This window comes from Oratosquilla oratoria, chromosome 17 (assembly GCF_046742065.1).
Source record: "Oratosquilla oratoria isolate Oo_2021 chromosome 17, ASM4674206v1, whole genome shotgun sequence".
Classification (NCBI taxonomy): Eukaryota; Metazoa; Arthropoda; class Malacostraca; order Stomatopoda; family Squillidae; genus Oratosquilla; species Oratosquilla oratoria.
The window spans coordinates 43,005,500-43,019,590 of NC_134793.1; the positions used below are offsets into that span (position 1 = coordinate 43,005,500).

Genomic DNA, 14,091 nt, shown 5'->3' on the forward strand with positions numbered 1-14,091 from the left:
AGAGGAACAAAGACACGCGCAAAAATGGCACCTCAGTTGAGGAGGAAGAGGTGGAAGAGGAGGAAGAGGGGGAGCGGAGGAGCGGGGGTGGAAGAAGAGGATGATTTGGGAGGGGGGAGGGGGGGGAGGAACCTCGACGAAGTCTCCGGAAAACAGGGACGAAGCCCCGAGGAATCGCACAAATCACGCGCGCATGCGTGGACGCATGCATGCATGCACGCCTGCACGCCACCCCCATGATTTATGGGGCTTCCACTTCCTTGGACGCCATTACAAGCGCGACACCGTGAAGAGGTGAAAGGGAGAAGAAGGTGACGGGAAGGGAAGGGAAGACAGTGATAGTTGAAGAGGAGGTAAGAAGGGAAGGGAATAAATGAAAGAGAAGGGAAGGAAAAGGAAGGGAAGGGAAGAAAAGGAATGGAGAGGAAAGAAAAGGAAAGGGAGGAAAATCTGAAGGGGAGGGAAGGATACGAAAGGAAAGGGAAGGAAAAGCAACGATAGTTGAAGGTAAGGTAAGAAGGGAAGAAAATTAAAAAGAAAGGGAAGAGAAGGGAAGGGAAGGGAAGGGAAGGGAAGAGAAGGGAAGACAAGGAATGGAGAAGAAAGAAAAGGAAAGGAAAGAAAAAGTGAAGGAAAGTGAAGAAAAAGGAAGGAAAGAGAAAGGGAGGGAAAGGCAACGATAGTTGAAGGGAAGAGATGAAGATTAAAGAGAAGGGAAGGAAAGGGAAAGGAAGAGAAGGGAAGAAAAGGAGTGGAGAGGAAATAAAAGTACATACATACATACATATACCAAGGCTTTTTCCCCCTTCCAAGGGAGGTAAGCCAAAAAGGGAAAGGCATAAAAACACTCCCACCCATTTCATCCCCAAATACACTCCACACCCCTCCCACCCTTCCTCTCATCTGAGCACCTCCTGGATGACGGGTCATCCCTGCACCCCGCCCACCGCCCTGGGTCAGAAGCAGTGTCGCAAGACACAGTACATCCACAGCAAGGCCGCTTCATTTAATCGGCGACCCCCCCTCTCCGTCCCCCTTTGCATATAAGGAGAGGACGGGGAGAAATCCCTTCGGGCTGCGTCAAAATTTACTCACACATACTACCCCACCCCCCACCCCCCACCCCCCGCCCATTCCTCCTCATGCAATCACAACATCATCCATATACAACCATTCTCCACTCACCTCTGTCTTCCGTCCTCTCCCTTCCTTCCTCAACAGACATTCCCCTCTTCCCCAAAGCCCCCTTCACCCCATCCATCCACCTCATCCTAGGACGTCCCCTCATGTTCACTCCCTCCACATCTGCCTTCCATACCTCTTTTACTAGTCTTTCTTCACTCATTCTTTCCATGTGTCCAAACCATCCTAATATTCTTTCATCAACCCTCTCTCCCAAATCCTTTTTCACCCCTGTTCTCCTCCTCACCTCCTCATTTCTCACTCTATCTAGCCTAGTAACCCCCGCCATACTTCTCAGACACCTCATCTCAAACACATTCAAACTCCTTCTCTCTTCTTCTCTTATGTTCCACGTTTCTGCCCCATACAGTGCTGTTGGCACAATCACTCCTTCATACAGTCTCCTCTTCGCATCCATTCCCAAATGTCTATTTCTCATTACACTCTTTAAACCACCAAGGCATTTACTCGCTTCTCTCAATCTACATTCTACCTCCACCTTCACTCCACCTTTTCCTGCTACACTTGCACCCAAGTATCTAAAACTATCCACTTCCTCCAGTCGCTCTCCCTTAATGTTCACTTCCAGTCTACTGCCACTTTCACCCCTTGTACATCTCATCACCTTACTTTTACCCACATTTATCTTTAGCTTTCTTCTATCACATACTCTCCCAAACTCTGCCACCAACTTCCTCAATCCCTCCTCTGACCCTGCCACAAGCGCAGTGTCGTCCGCAAACAACAGCTGGCTCACCTCCCACTTTTCTCCATTTTCTTTAACCATCTCCAATCCCTGACTCACTACCCTAGCATTCACCTCTCGCACCACCCCATCCATGTATAAGTTGAACAGCCAGGGCGACATAACGCATCCTTGACGAAGTCCCACCTTTACTTCAAACCACTCACTCTCTCCATTTCCAATCCTAACACATGCTCTACTACTCACATAAAAAACTCTTGACAGCTCCCAAAAGCTTTCCTCCTATTCCATAAATCTGCATAACCTCCCACAGTGCCTTTCTGTCTACCCTATCATAAGCCTTTTCCAGATCCATAAAAGCCAAAAAAAACATCCTTCCCCTTTCCTATAGCTTTCTCACATATCTGTCTTACCACAAAGATCTGATCTACACAGCCTCTACCAGTCCTAAAACCAGGGAAGGGAAGAAAAACTGAAGGAAAGGGAAGGAAAGGCAACGATAGTTCAAGGGAAGGTAAGAAGGGAAGGGAAGAAAATGAAAGAGAAGAGAAGGGAAGAGAAGGGTAGGGAAGGGAAGGGACGAGGAGGGAAGAAAAATGGAGTGGAAAGAAAAGGAAAGGGAAGAGAAACTGAGGGAAAGGGAAGGAAGCGGAAGGGAATGAAAAAAGAAGAAACGGAAGAGAAGGGAAGGGAAGGGAAAGGAAGGGAAGGAAAGGTAAGGAAACGGAAAGAAAGGGAAGGAAAGGTAAGGGAAGGGAAGGAATCCCGATGAATTATTCATGCCGCCAAAACAATTGCAGTAATAGCTTTCTATATAGTTTCTAAGCATGTATGCCAAAGGTGAACGGTGACTTCAAACGTGCACTCATGTTGTTGTTGTTGTTGTTGTTGTTGTTGTTGTTGTTGTTGTTGTTGTTGTTGTTGTTGTTGTTGTTGTTGTTGTTGTTGTTGTTGTTGTTGCTGCTGCTGCTGCTGCTGCTGCTGCTGCTGCTGCTGTTGTTGTTGTTGTTGTTGTTGTTGTTGTTGTTGTTGTTGTTGTTGTTGGTGGTGTTGTTGTTGTTGTGGTGGTGGTGGTGGTGGTGGTGGTGGTGGTGGTGGTGGTGGTGGTGGTGGTGGTGGTGGTGGTGGTGGTGGTGGTGGTGGTGGTGGTGGTGGTGGTGGTGGTGGTTGCTGTATATTCTTTCTTATTTTGCGTTCTGTGTTTAATCAGCATGTTTCTTTTTTGTCCTGTTTCTTGTTTAAACAACATGTTTGTTTTGTCTTGATTCATATGTCCAATTTTCTATATATTCGATTTACATTAAATATGTGTTTTTGCAGATGTCATATCACTGCTTTTATTTATTGTGTTTAATATTTTTTCCTACAAGGGTGTTATTTAGTTACCTAAAATGTTCTGCTACATCCTTGGTGCACGTAAAAATGCCTACACTGTATCCAAGAGTGGAATTATCTGCCATCTCATGTAGCTAATAGACCCACTCTTGCAAAATTTGGAGCTATGATTACCAATTATTATATACCTACCCTTACCCATGTCTCCCACACTAATTCTTGATCCCTATCCTATCCTTAACCCTCCTTCCCACCTCCACCCCCCTCAACCCTTGCATATAATGCTACCTAAGAGTAGTCCTTTGCTGGTTCTCAATAGAGATGGAGACTTACAATAGAACATAAGAATGAAAGAGACTGCAAGGGACCATAAGGCCTACACTTGGCAGCTCCGTAAAGGCCTACACTAAGTAGCTCCGTAGACTTGGAGAGATAAAGAGGTGAAGATATGGGATAGTCTACCTATTTCGCTTGAAGGTAAAATTTTCAATAAAAACCCCATAGATATATGTGTTTATATCTTTCCTCATGGGGTGGGAATGGGTGCATGCTATGACTAGCTACCTACTTTATAAGGGAGAAAGAGGCCCTTAGTGTATAGATAGACAAATAATTACATAATGTTGTTGCCTATCGATACTGATTTAAAATCTTGTGCAGGAAATATGGAGTAATAAACAAAAATATAAACAATATTATACAATGCTACAAAATTTTTACTATTAATGAACAAGCGAAAGAATGATAACTTCATTTGTAGGGCATTTTCTCTCATACCAATGATAGCATAGAAAAATATGATTTGCTAAAATTCATCTGAAGATATAAAGATGACTTAATTTAGGATTAAGAAAATTTTTCAGTGTTGATATCTTAAAATAAAACCGTCTAGCATTAGCCAGAATAAAATCCCTTAGAACCTCAAAACTTAAAAGACTCAATTGAGACCATTTTAACTTTCTTCGATGTAGATCATCAATATGTAACATTACAAATAAAATAAAGAACATTATGTCATATTTATGTTTCAACTTACGTTTAATTATGTGAGGCATATGCGTATATGTACAAATACAGATGCTGTACTTATTAGAATCATACGAATAGATTCAAATGTAGTACACAAACAACTCGTTCTTATCAAGTCACTATATTGTTATCACGATAGAAATAACTTTCTAAGTTAACAAACACCTCTAATTTATAAAGAGCATATTTATCATGGTCCAGAGATATAGCAGACCACAACATTTGATTATTTTTTCTTCAGAAAGAGGAAAAACAAATAGCTATTATTCATCACTGGAAATATCTGGTACTGGTTTGTTGTTTATCGTGCACTCAACAGATGGCAGTACTGTAATACGGCACTTCACCTCTAGACAAAGCGTCTTCTTTCCTATCTTGTAGTAAACATATAGCCTTTGGGCCTAGAACTAGAAGCTGTCAGTCGCTCATGTTCTACCCAACTGAGCTCAGTCTCGGAGTGAACTTGGTGGGGTGTTTTTGATCCTCGAGTTCCCAGCTTTTACCCAACAAAGAACAGCTACGCCTATTTAGTGTTTGTCAAACGTGAAATGACTATTAACGTTTAAAGGCGGGAGAGTGTTCAGCCCTCAGCGTCTTTGTGTGTTTGTTCACGCCTCCGTACCGTGATTTGTACCACTTTACCTCCTCTTGGACGTGTTCCTTGAACAGATCCTGCGAGTTAATGAACAGCACGTGTCCCTTCCTTGTTCAATCCTACGTCTGATATTCCACCAGTACCCTTTGTATGTGTAATATGCTTTAACATTAGAATGTGGTACACAGTGTATTCCGCATGAGCTACTTTGTCGGTGTATTCTGCATGTTATTTTGTCAGCATCCGCGTTAATTCTACAACGCTGTGCATAGGACTTTGTCACCAGTGTCTCCTGTGTGTCAGCTCGTCAGTGCCTATCCTGCGTCACCTTGTCAGCGTCACCCGTGTGTTAACTTCTCAGCGTCACCCGTGTATCGTTTTGTCAGCTACTTTGTCAGTGTTGTCTGTGTACGATACTTCTTCGCTCTGTTACACTATGTATACTTTCAGCTTGTACTACATTGTCAGCACCAATTTGTATTACTGACAGCCTATTTTGCGTGCAGTACTTAATCAGTGCCTTCTGTGTGTATGTCTGCATCTGCTTCTGCTTAAGCTGCCTCGTCAGCACTATCTGCATGTGCTACTTTCTCTTGCTTTTGTATACTCACGTGAATACATTCAGCGTGTGTGCTACTTTGCCTGCGGCGGCCCCTTCTGCAGGAAATTCTAATTCAGCACCTTCCACATGCTCTCCTTTATCAATCCCTTCTGCGTACGTGACGTGTACCCTTGTGTGTGCTCAACTTGAGCCCTCCGCTGTTTAGTACTTTCCCTTTGTTGAACGTGCACTTAGTTTGGTGTCCGCGTTTGTATCTGTATGTGTATCCGCGTAAGAGATGAACTCACAGTAAGGGCAAGGTCCACGAATACTCTTCGAGACCCAAGCAAGGAGGACTTCGAAGTGTTACGTGCGAACGACGTCACATCGTTACGACCCCCCACACACACCCCTTAATCCCAACCTTCATCCCCCCAGGGAGGTACACCAGGGCCCAGACTCCACACTTGGAAACCCGTTCCACTTCGCAATTCCCAACTATGACTTCAGACGCTATTAGACTTCCTTCGTTCTCCGATGTCCCGCCTCTATGGACCACAGCCATGGCCACGACTCCGTTGTACCACGACGATGACGTCGCAATCCAACCCCAGCATGAAGAGGTTCCTGGTTCTCCCATCCAGAAACCTTCGAGGATAGAGTCGTCTTCTCACTCGTTCGAGACTTCGTCCTCGAACTCGCCCGAGCCGACGTCTTCCTCAAACCCACTCGACCCGACATTGTCCTCGAAGCGGCCTCGCTTGTCACTCTCAACATCTCAGCATTTGTCTTCGAAACGGCATCGGTCCTCGGTCTCGAAACGAAATAGTCTCTGTGACACTTCTCCCTCGAACTCACTCCGATCTTCGAGCCCATGTCGAACCTCGTCCTCGGGCATATCCTATACCTTGACTTTTAATCCCTCTCCACATAAGACCTCGAGCAATAACGGACCCTCGCCCTCGAACAAGCCTCATTCCTCAGCCTTGGTTACGTCACCCTCAGCCTTACGCCCACCTCGACCTTCGCCCTCGGGTTCGCCTTCACCCTCCACTTTGAATACGACTTTTGAACTGGATTCGACTTTACTTCGAACTCCAGCCTCGACCGCGTCTCGAACCCCGGCCTCGGCCGCGTCTCGAACCCCGGCCTCGGCCGCGTCTCTAACCCCGGCCTCGGCCGCGTCTCGAACCCCGGCCTCGGCCGCGTCTCTAACCCCGGCCTCGGCCGCGTCTCTAACCCCGGCCTCGGCCGCGTCTCGAACCCCGGCCTCGGCCGCGTCTCTAACCCCGGCCTCGGCCGCGTCTCTAACCCCGGCCTCGGCCGCGTCTCTAACCCCGGCCTCGGCCGCGTCTCGAACCCCGGCCTCGGCCGCGTCTCGAACCCCGGCCTCGGCCGCGTCTCGAACCCCGGCCTCGGCCGCGTCTCGAACCCCGGCCTCGGCCGCGTCTCGAACCCCGGCCTCGGCCGCGTCTCCAGCCCCGGCCTCGGCCGCGTCTCTAACCCCGGCCTCGCTCTCGTCTCGAACCCCGGCCTCGCTCACGTCTCGAACCCCGGCCTCGCTCACGTCTCGAACCCCGGCCTCGGTCACGTCTCGAACCCCGGCCTCGGTCACGTCTCGAACTCCGGCCTCGACCACTTCTCGAACCTCAACTCCGACCTCGTACAGAACCCCACCAGAGACCTCACCTATTACTCCACCTCAAACCCCACTCACGAGCACTCCTCGATCCTCTGCCTCGAGCACACCTCGAACCCCGTCCTCGATCACACCTCGAACCCCGTCCTCGAGCACCCCTCAAACTCCGTCCTTGAGCACCCTTCAAACCCCGCCCTCGAGCACCCCTCGAACACCACTCACGAGCACCCCTCGAACACCGGCATCGAGTACTTATAGAACCCCGGCCTCGAGCACTCACCGAAGCCCAGCGTCAAGCACTCTCCGAACCCCGGTCTTGAACACTCTCCGAACCCCGGTCTCGAGCAGCCCTCGAACATCGGTCTCGAGCAGCCCTCGAACTCCTGTCTCGAACACTCATCGGACCTCCGGGTCGAGTACACCTCTTACCCCTGCCTCGAGCACCCATCGAACCCCGTTCTCGAGCAGCCCTCGAACATCGGTCTCAAGCACCCATCGAACCCCGGTCTCGAACACTCATCGGACCTCTGGCTCGAGTACACCTCGTACCCCTGCCTCGAGCACCCATCGAACCCCGGTCTCGAGCACTCATCGGACCTCCGGCTCCAGTACACCTCGTACCCCAGCCTCGAACACTCGCCGAACACCGGCCTCGAACACTCATCGTTCCCCAGCCTCGAGCACCCATCAAACACACTCGAACACTCATCGTACCCCGGCCTCGAACACTCATCGAACCCCGGTCTCGAACACTCAAACTTCCGGCTCTAGTGCCCATCGAACCCCAGTCTCGAACACTCATCGGACCTCCGGCTCGAGTACACCTCGTACCCCTGCCTCGAGCACACCTCATACTCCTGCCTCGAGCACCCATCGAACCCCGGTCTTGAGCACTTATCGGACCTCCGGCTCCAGTACACCTCGTACCCCAGCCTCGAACACTCGCCGAACACCGGCCTCGAACACTCATCGTTCCCCAGCCTCGAGCACCCATCAAACACACTCGAACACTCATCGTACCCCGGCCTCGAACACTCATCGAACCCCGGTCTCGAACACTCGAACTTCCGGCTCTAGTGCCCATCGAACCCCAGTCTCGAACACCCATCGGACCTCCGGCTCGAGCACACCTCGAACTCCGGTCTCGAGTGCACCTCGAACCCCGGTCTCGAGCACTCATCGAACACCGGTCTCAAACACCCGTCGAACCTCCGCCTCAAGTACCCCCCGAACCCCTGCCTCAAACACCTCTCGAACCTCCGCCTCAAGGACCCCTCGAACCCCTGCTTCAAACACAGCTCGAACTCCAGCCTTGAACACTTATCGAACCCCGGTCTCGAACACTCATCGGACCTCCGGCTCGAGCACACCGCAAACCTCGGCCTCGAGCACTCGTCGAACCTCCGGCTCAAACACACCTCGAACCCCGGCCTCGAACACTCGTCGAACCCCAACCCCTAGCACTCGTCGAACCCCAACCCCTAGCACTCGTCGAACCTCAGACTCGAGCACGCCTCGATCCACGGTCTCGAACACCGTTCAGACATCATCCCAAGCCGAATCTCCTTGGCCCGTCGCACTCGGACCCCAAAGGCCCCGCCCGACCGAGAATCGAACTCAAGGACGACCAGCAGCCCCTCGAATGCCGGCCTCGACCGCGCGCCGAACGCTGGACTCGACCGCACGCCGAACGCTGGATTCGACCGCGCGTCGAACGCCAGACTCGACCGCGCGTCGAACTCCGGACTCAACCACGCGTCCAATGCAAGATACGACTCGTCGATCACTGAACACAACAATTCGTCAAACGCCGGACTCGACCACGCATCCAATGCAAGATACGACGTTTTGTCGATCTCTGAACACGACTACTCGTCGAACGCCGGATTCGACCACGCGTCGATCACTGGACATGACCACAATTCGAAGTCCAAGCCAAACCCTATCTCGAATACCTGCTCAAACTCAACCTCGACCCTTGTCATCTCAACCTTCGTCCTCGGGTAAAGCTCAGACCTCGCCCTCGACATCTTGTGAGTCTTTGTCCTCGAGTGCTCGTCCTCCTCAACCCCAATGGTCTGAACCTTTGTCACCTTTGTCAGTAGTGTACCAAGAGGACCACGAGACTGGTCCATTGCCTTCCCCAAGATGGCAAGATTCCAAAGGTTGCCCAGAGAACAGAAGCTCCTACTGCCAGAGTACGACGTTCGCCAGTACCACTCAAGTGTGGAAACACGCGCGTGAAAGCGACAAACTCCTGTTGTATGTCTGCTCTGTCTGCAGAAGCTCCTTTGCCATGGAAGAGGAGCTGGATGAGCATTCTAAGAGCCACCTCGGAAACACACCCTACGGCTGCTGGTCCTGCGGAATGAGGTTCCGTCGCTTCGACGATCTCTGCCTCCATCGGCTCAGCGTCGAGTGCGAAATGACAAGGGCACACGTTCTGGAGGACGAGGGAGGGCGTCTCTTCTGTAGCACCTCTGAGGAAGAGAACTCTTCGAGCACTGAGAAAGAGTACATCAGCAGCGAGACATTCTACACGAAAAAGAAGTGCTACTACAAGGACACTTTTTCCAGAGAAGGTAACCATGGAGACGAAAACTACACCAGCAGCCAGGAGCTCTCCTTCAACATCGAAGAGACCACCTTCAGCAAAGAGAAGGAAGTGGAAAGACGCACCTTCAGTTACGAGCGAACTGGGTATTTTAGCAGCGAACACTTGACCACCAAGAGAATCTTCTTCAGTGACAGGAAGACCCTTACGAAGCACATTCAGTCTCTCTATCTTCCAGGACGTGGAATATGCGCCGTGTGTGGAGAGGCCTTCAGAAAACCCGAGAGCAAGAAGCTGATCAGGCACTTCCGAAGGAAGCACCCAGAAGTCTTCAGAATTCTTCAGGTGCAAAAAATCGACTAAATCGATTTTATTGTAATACATCTTTCCTCCTTTGTGGCATACTATCGATAAACTAGTAAGTCGATTTAATCCATAAACGTCAGTCCCAAAATTGTCTTCAGGTGACAAATGTGCCCATAGTCATGAAACTAAACCATCAATACGATTTAATCTATAGTTTGCTAAATCAAATACCTGTATTTTTTCTCGATTACAGAATAGCCTTGCATTTATCTTAGGAAAACCTGAAAACTGTACATGTTCCATTTCTATTGTAACTTAGCACTTTCATTGTAATCTAGCTCTTTTTTTAGTTCCACAGTGATGTTTCATTTTATCAAATAAGGCATCAAGCCAATCTGTTTTACCATAACTGTAATAAAAAACCACTGAAATATGCGTATTACTATCCAAGATAATGAATTCGATTTTTTGGCACTTGAATGGTATCCTGGGAAAAGAAAGTGTAAATCAATTGTTACATAAAATAAAATCCTCACCTAATGACTGCAGGTAACGTTAAAAAGTTTTTGAAATTGGTTCTAAATCCTATAAACTAAAGAGGACCTTGGGAAAGAAATGAGACAAAGGTGTGAAGGAAGGAAGGGAGGGAGGAGGAGGAAGAGAGAAGAATGGAGGGGAGAGGGAGGGAAGAGAGAAGGGTGATGAATGCAAGAGTGGATAGAAAGGAGAGCAAAAGGGGGAGGAGGGGAAGGGAAAAGAGGAAGGAATCGGGAAGAGGAGAGAAGAGAAAAGGGTGAAAGGCAAGAGAAAGAGGAGAAGGTGGGAAGAGATAGGAACGGAGCAGGGAGAGGTTGAAAAAGTAGAGGGAATAGAAAGGGTAAAATGGAGAGAGGAAGAGAGGAGGGGAGAAGAAAGAATAAAGGAGAGGGAGATAGAAAGGGAAGAGAAAAAATTGGAGAGGGGAGAAGGGAAAGGGGAGAAAAGAAGGAAGAGAAATGAGGAGTAGGGGAGGTGGAGGGGAGAGAGGAAAAGAGAGAGGGGAAAAGAGAAAGGAAGGGAGAGTGGGAGAAGAGAATGGAAAGACGAGAAGAGAAAGGAGAGAGGGATGAGGAGCAAGAAAAAGAAGAGAAGAGAGTGGGGAGAAGAAAAAGAAGAGAAGGGAGAGGAGGAAGAAGAGGTACGGAAGAAGGGAGAGAGGAAAGAGGAAGGTGGAGAAAAGAGAGAAACGGAAGAGCGAAGCAAGGAGAAAGATAGGAAAATCAAAATAAAAAAGGAGAAGAAAGAGGAAAATGAGAACGGAGAAGAGAAAGAAGGGTGAAGGGGAAAGTATGTAGCGGTTAACTAGTGATAACCTGCTACTATGTCCTTGTGAACAAGGTCGCTCCAAAAACATGGAGCCATACATTTGGTAAAGGAAAAATTTCAAGAGAAAAAAAAAAAAAAAAAAAAAATTGGGGAGTGGGGGGGCATGACAAACGCTGAAAGTGATCAGTATTTTTCTTTACATTGAAATTAGTCTCTAATTATAAAATAGTGATTCTGTTCCGTAAGAGCCACACTGCCATTGGTGTCTGAAATACCGGTAGCATATATATTATTTTTCTTTTTTAAAATCTATGTCTATGCAAGGGGGGAAAAAGGAGAGGAGAGGAGAAAGATGAGGAGGAAGAGAGAGGAGAGGAGGGAAAAGGAGAGAGACGTGAAAGAGAGGAAGGAGAAAGGAAAGGGAGAAAGGAGGAGGGGGGAGAAATAGGGTGAAAGCGAGGAAGAGGAGAAGAGAGTCCATAAAAGAGAGGTGAAGAGAGAGGCTGAAGAAAAACACGAGTAGAGGCGTGAAGAGAAAAGAGAGAAGGAAAACAGTGGGAAGGGGGGAAAGGAGAGGAAAAAGAGAAAGGAGAGAAGAAAAAGAAAGGATGGGGGGAGATAGTATGAAGGGCTTTAGGACGAGAAGAGAAAGCGAAGAGGGGAGACAGGAGAAGGAGAGTGGAGGGGAGGAGAAAGGAGAGGGGGAAGAGAGGAAAATAGAGAAAGAGAAGAGGGTAGAACTGAGAAAGAAGAGGAGAGTAAGGAGAGAGAATGGAGGAGAAAGGAGAGGGGAAAGAGAAAAAAAGAGAAGGGGAAGAGAAAAGGAAGGTGAAGGAGAAGAGAGGAGAGAGACAAGAGTGGAGAGAGGAGTATGAGAAGAGGGGAAAGAGGAGAAAGAGAAGAGGAGAGAGAGGAAAAAGAAGAGAGAAGAAATGTGAGAGGAAAGAGAGGAGAAAGGAAAGGGAGGAGAGGTAAGAAATGAGAGGAGAAAGAGAGGAGAAAGGAAAGGGAGGAGAGGAAAAAGAGAGGAGAAAGGAGATGGGCAAGAAAGAGAAATGGGAGGAAAGATGTGCCCACCAACACAAAGGAGAACGAATCAGAAAAAAAATATATGAATAAAAAATTAAAATAAAAGTAACATATACTTATTGATGCATTGCCTCCAACTCAAGCAGTGGACGGAAGGCAGGGATGGACGTTCATCCACAAGAGGCTTAGATTAAAGTGACAAAAGGTAGATTTTGAACTCGTGTATACTTTGGGCTCTGCCTCCTTTATATAAGGGAAAAAATGCCTTGTGGTACAAGGACATAAGAACGTAAGAATGGCGGAGACTACAAGAGACCATAAGACGTACACGAGGCAGTTCCATAACCCCTACCATCTATCATCCCTATCCATAAAGTTATCTAATCTTCTCTTAGGACATGTTTTTATGTATATAATATATGGGACTTGTAAATAATTCTTTTATTTGGATTTTTAAATAAATATTCCTTAGAAGCTAAACTGATTGTAATCACGTGATAATATCACAACTGACACCACATTCGGAAGAAAGAAAGAGGTGACAAAGCGAATTTATATATTTCGATTGCTAACTGTATTCCTCTTCAGTAGTACAAAGTAGGAGGAGGATGTCTTAAATAGTAACCTCTTACAAAGGAAAAGGAACTAGGAAAGGAGTAAATATCACTACCCTCACTCTCTAGTGACTTGAGGATGACATGAGGTCGGGTCAGGGGGAGGGGGGGAGATACCTGTTATCGATTTGTTTTATAATAAATAATCCTGAAATTATGTCTGGAGCCGTGATAATATATTTCTTAATTCATCTCCATCATCAGAGCAACGTGAGTTACTGATTACGGTTTCGCTGATTACAGACTACTTCATGAAGTGATCAAACCATGAGACAGACGCTTCTCTCAATCTGAGTGTAGATTCTGTCCTCAGGTGATTGGGCAGCACCAACTCGAGAGGCTAAGACCGAAGCGTTCAAAGTTTCTGCCTCTGAGAGATTAAACCAGTCGCCGAGAAAGGGGAGAGGAGGAAGAGGAGGAGGAGGAGGACATGAAGAAGAAGAAGAGAATAAAAGGAGGAGGAGGAGAAAGAGGAAGAGGAGGAAGAGAGCAAGATGAGGAGGAGGAGGAAGAGGAGGAGGAAGAAGAAGCCTCCGGTGTCTGTCTGAACAATGACTAACCTCTCCCTTTAAGCGCGGGCAGCACACTGAATTGCTTCTGGCACGTACAATGCCAAACGTTGTCATTCTTCAGCTGAGAGGTGGTGGCGGGGGTGGGTGGGGGTGGGGGGTAGTAGACTCCCTGCCGAAAGGGATCAGGAGAACCCCTCCCACTTCCCTCCCTCCCTCACTCACTCCCTCACTCCCTCTAGTACTTGATAAAACTCAAATGTGGAAAACGCTGCTCCCTCACATGTTGGGACTTTTCCTGACTTCAGGCGTTATCACACTGGACTATTTTTCCTTCGACAGTTGGAGCAGATTTGTAGTCCGCAGCTTTCGGGTGAAGGAATGTGATATGGCCGAGAAAAAAAAAATCCTCTAGCATATCAAATGACATTCTATATATTTTTGTTGAGAAAACAAAACAGTTTGCCATTTAGTAATTTGTCGGCGGGAAAAGGTTCCGAAGGTGGGCGGTACCGCCGATTAATCGGAGATCGGAGGAAAAATAGCCCAGTGTGATAACCCCTTCACTTGTAGGTCGTCGTCTTCCTGCTTGCAACGGTCATGGACCCAGAGCGACACTTTCCTGAAGAAGATACGATTTCACCAAGTCCCCAAACTCTCAGTCACAAAACCCGAAGGTGCAACCAAGAACTTCACGAAGGCGATCTTATCGTTCTTGGCAGACGTCGAATGAGGTAACACGAGGGA

General features: G+C 48.1%; 1 protein-coding gene across 1 annotated transcript; it reads left to right on the forward strand.

Moving 5' to 3' along the window:
- Positions 1-4,661: 4,661 nt before the first annotated feature.
- LOC143034629 (uncharacterized) lies at positions 4,662-10,298 on the forward strand. The gene has a single exon (XM_076200967.1). The coding sequence runs from the start codon at positions 5,889-5,891 to the stop codon at positions 9,942-9,944; it is 4,056 nt and encodes a 1,351-aa protein (XP_076057082.1). The 5' UTR covers positions 4,662-5,888; the 3' UTR covers positions 9,945-10,298.
- Positions 10,299-14,091: the final 3,793 nt, after the last annotated feature.